Here is a 4,435-nt window from a genome sequence, read left to right as displayed (position 1 = left end):
TAAAGCAAAAGGAGCCCCTACCAAGTATTGAGTACATGTACAGTAAATTAACATACTTTCCAGAAGGCCAACAATTCACTAAAAATGTTTTTTTTATTGGTCTTATGAAGTATTCTAATTGGTTGAGATAGTGAATTGGTGGGTTTTTGTTAAATGTGAGCCAAAATCATCACAATTAAAAGAAGACTTAAACGAGTTTAACAATTTGAGTTGAATTTCTGAAATAAATGAACTTTCCCACGACATTCTAATTTATTGAGATGCACCTGTACACACATGCTATACAGATCATGTAGAGTCGTGCATTAATTTGAGTGCTGACAGTTATTATGGGAGTGGCTTGATGGAGCGCAGGAGATGCAGATAATGATCTTGACCCTTAAGAAACTTTAATTAATGCTGTCACGTAACAAATATGTTGAAATATAAAATTAAAGGACTTGTTAATTACTACATTGAAATAAAAATGTAAAGCCTGTACAAATATTAGAAATCGGGAATATAAATAACTGGGAATCGTGTAAACAATTTAAATAAAATAAAAACAGTGCACATTTCATTTATCTATTATAACATTTATGTAGTTTTGTGCGCTTGGCTGTTTCCTTATAAAAGTCCAAAAATTGGGCAAGTTTTTCGTCAGGTGTCTTTTTTAATTATATGATGTCATTACGTTGCTGTCTTGCCGCCAGCCAATCGCTGCATCGATAAATAGCCCCTTTTAAACCAACCCATGATCGCGCAATTATCTCAGATAACTCAATCCAGCCAGACTAATCAACAACAGGTGCGTTCGAAGAACCGAATTAGCCAGATCCTGATTACCGCGATGATATAATCTTGAATGTGACATTTCATCTCGGATATAATAAGCGACGTACGAAGAACGGGCCCCAGCACTGTTTGTTCTTTTTCCAGTTTAACGTACATAAAAAAAATAAATTAAATAAAAAATCAACCCAGCCTAAGCTTGTTTGCCGTTCAAACTTTTGTACAGTGTAGCTGAATGTGAAGGCATCACTGAATTAAAAAGGGACGTATTCTACTTATTACATATTATTGGTGTATTACACTTATTAGTGCAATGCAGTCAAGTCTGAAACAGTGCTTGGAAAAACAGTATTTGTGTAATAATCATTCAAGCACAACATACTAAATCAATTGACGAGTAACTGCTAATATTATTTAAAGCTAAACGTCCTTCCTTGGATAATAATAAATGCACTCAAAGAAAAAGTGGAAAAGACGAGCTAAAACTATTAAAATAATTTTCTTGATGACAACTGATGCTAAATTGCGTATAAAACAATACAATGCTTTACTGTTATGCTAACTCGCTAACTAAAGCATGTTAGCCCGTGAGCGCACATTTTCCCCGGTAAGAAATTAACATTTATCATCACACTCACTTGAAGTTGCCGGTCTCGTAGAGCTTTTAATCTTTCTTTCCTTTTCAAAGCTTGCTCTTGTAAAGAACCCACAGGTTTCTCCATGGTGAAAATAAAGCACGGGTAGCAGGATCGATGAATCTGTAATCGGTTATGCAGGCTGCTCAGCGCTTGCTAGAAGAGCACCGAACACATCGATTTTGCTACTCAGACTTGAACATTTAAAAACTACCTGTAAATATGTAAATAACACATTTATATATACTATAATACACTTACTAATTACAGTTACAACATAATGATAATATCACATTCCTGATATAATAAAAAAAAAAGTAAAAAAAAAAAAAAATTAGTCTGTGCATATAAAATGATGGTATTTTTATCATTTGATTATTAAGTTACTCGGAATGCACTGATACTAGTGACATACGCAGGACTCCGGATGTTTGTGAGTTTGGTGATTGACTCTGTAAATTCTGATTTGTGCAATACTTTTATGCATCTACATGAGCTTAGAAGGATGTGCATTTGCTTTCTACTGAAAAATCACCAAATATACAAAAATATTGTCATTTACATACTCCAATGTCATGTAATTTCCTTTTTTCCATGAAACACAAAAAGTGATTCCGGAGCTTGTGTTTTTCACACAAGGAAAGTGGATGGTGATTTATAAATCATTATATAAATCATAAATACATTAATATTTTAGCTAGCACTATGAGCTAATCATTTCATGTTATGGCTGAAAACTGATAAATGGCTGATTTAAAAAAAATCTAAACTATTAAAAAATATAATACAATCAAATTTATAGTTTACAACTGCATATAGACTTTAAAACATGACAGTAAAATATATCATACAGATAACCAATAGGCTACTATATGCTCTGGTCGGTTCAAAAAAGAAAGAACAAGTAACATTTATAAAGATTTATAAAGACAAATTTTAATGTAAGTGATCAACACATTTAAAGGAACACTCCACTATTTTTGAAAATGGGCTCATTTTCCAACTCCCCTAGAGTGCAGCAGGCAAGCAGGTGGTCACGTTGGTTATGTTGACGGAAGTTAGCTTATTTTCAGGTGCTGCGTAATATCATTGTGCCTGCTGCCACCCATGGTATGGCAGCAAAGTTCCTTGATTATTACGCCGGAATGAGAGTATAGTTCCTAGCCATATCGGCCTAGAAAATTTTCATTTTCCCGTCAGTCTTAGTACACGATGTAACTACAGAAGAGTCAAGTTTTAAATAGGAAAAATATCGAAACTCTTTGGTCATTTTTGAGCGAGATGCTAACGGTCTAATCAGATTCAATGATCTATGCTAAGCTACAGCTAAAAGTGCTACCGCCAGACCCGGAGATCGGCTGAATGGATTCGAAAACGGTAAAACTCAACTGTTTAACTCTAGGGGAGTTGGAAAATGAGCCTATTTTCAAAAATAGTGGAGAGTTCCTTTAATACATGAACACACACAGCTCTATGCATAAATAAAATCAGAAATCACAACTCTTCTGAATAGAAAAAAATGACCCACACAAGTTCCCCAAACAGGCAAACAAACACCCCGAACATGACATGGTGTGGAATGTAGGGCATTGCCATGGCAATACAGCTGCCTCTAGGTCCATCCTCTTCCCAGTGACCAAACAGTCACAAAGATGCACTTAGCAATGGGATTAATACAAATTGTGCAGTATGACCCACTCTCTCTTAGACTATCATTTTATTTAATTATTAAAATGAGTAAAAAATTTTAAATATTTTATTGTTTAAAGTTAATGGGCACATATTGGTAAAAGGGGTAATAGAAAGGATGCATTGTTTAAGCTGTGGTATCTTTTAATCTATGTCAGAAGGTTACAGTCAAAACCATATTGTTGTTCCAGTAAGGCACCAAACACAATAGACCTTACAGAATTATGCTAAATGTGGTGGTGTCATTGCACATGCACTTATAGACAAAAACAAATGTGCCAAATGAAAACGGGCAAGACAATAAATGGGTCATTCAGTCTCTTTACCAACACAACTTTATTTGCATAGAGTTTGCATGGGTGCTCAAGGGATCCAATGACTATGGATCTTGAATGATTTTGAATGTAAAATTGTGATATTTTACTCTCAAAAGCTTGAGGTGTGGAAAAACAACTCGTCAAGTCACACAAGGAATATTAATACTTCATAAGACATGGCTGCCCAAATGCACGAATTAGGGGGAAAACACTTTTATTTTCTTCCTATATAACTTCTGTGGATACCACTCTGTCAATAGCTTTTCCTTGAATTACCGTGGTTTGTTCTCTATACCAATTCATCTAGATCCTGTTTGTTTCTAAATGGTGAACTGAGAATTTGTTTTGTGGAGAATAAATACTACTGCAGTGTGTTGTGTAGAATAATGATGACACTGTGTTTTGGTTTTACTTGTGCCTCCAAAGCGTTTTCAGGCTCTCCAACCTCAGGTGTCCACCCCTGTAGTTAAAATAAATGACAACTAATTAACACGAGCAATGTGACAAATCCCAATTATGATCCAAAATCACAGCAAAACCCCGAGATAGAGGTGTGCGCGGGACTTTTTTAGTCCCGCTCCCGCAAGGTTCTATTCTATTTATTGGTCTTGTCAAGTGTCTTGAATTTATTGACTTTGACTTGAATTTATATGAATTATCTTCAGACACAAAATTCGTTTAATATTTAGTAGGAAAAAAAGTGTCAGAGAAAATAAAAATGTTGTACAAAAATTTTATTTCTTATTTTTATTCGTCTTGTCAGGATACAATTCATTTAACATTGACAACACAATATGGAAAAAGTGTCCCAGAGAGAAAAAAAATACAAATGTAGGTTGTACAAAAATAGCCTATTAGCTATTTTTATTGGTCTTGTCAAAATACTAAATTCATTTGACATTTTTCTATTAACACAGTAGGAAAAGTGTCGCAGAGAAAAATAAATAAATATGACATCTTTCATTTAAAAACTAAATTATAGGCTAAGCAAAATATAAACAAAACCGAGTTGAACGTCCTTCA

The 4,435-nt window shown here is 34.2% G+C and overlaps 1 protein-coding gene across 1 annotated transcript in view; it reads right to left on the bottom strand.

Moving 5' to 3' along the window:
• LOC107581540 (coiled-coil domain-containing protein 12-like) overlaps positions 1–1,567 on the bottom strand; it is a 13,301-nt gene extending 11,734 nt beyond the window's left edge. The window contains exon 1 of the mRNA XM_016267115.1: positions 1,410–1,567. Coding sequence (XP_016122601.1) covers positions 1,410–1,493 — 84 coding nt within the window. The 5' untranslated portion in view covers positions 1,494–1,567. The remainder of the gene's footprint in view (positions 1–1,409) is intronic.
• Between the last annotated feature and the right edge of the window lie 2,868 nt (positions 1,568–4,435).

Source organism: Sinocyclocheilus grahami, unplaced genomic scaffold, assembly GCF_001515645.1.
Source record: "Sinocyclocheilus grahami isolate Dianchi unplaced genomic scaffold, SAMN03320097.WGS_v1.1 scaffold36.1, whole genome shotgun sequence".
Taxonomy (NCBI): Eukaryota; Metazoa; Chordata; class Actinopteri; order Cypriniformes; family Cyprinidae; genus Sinocyclocheilus; species Sinocyclocheilus grahami.
This window is presented reverse-complemented; position numbering and strand designations above follow the sequence as displayed.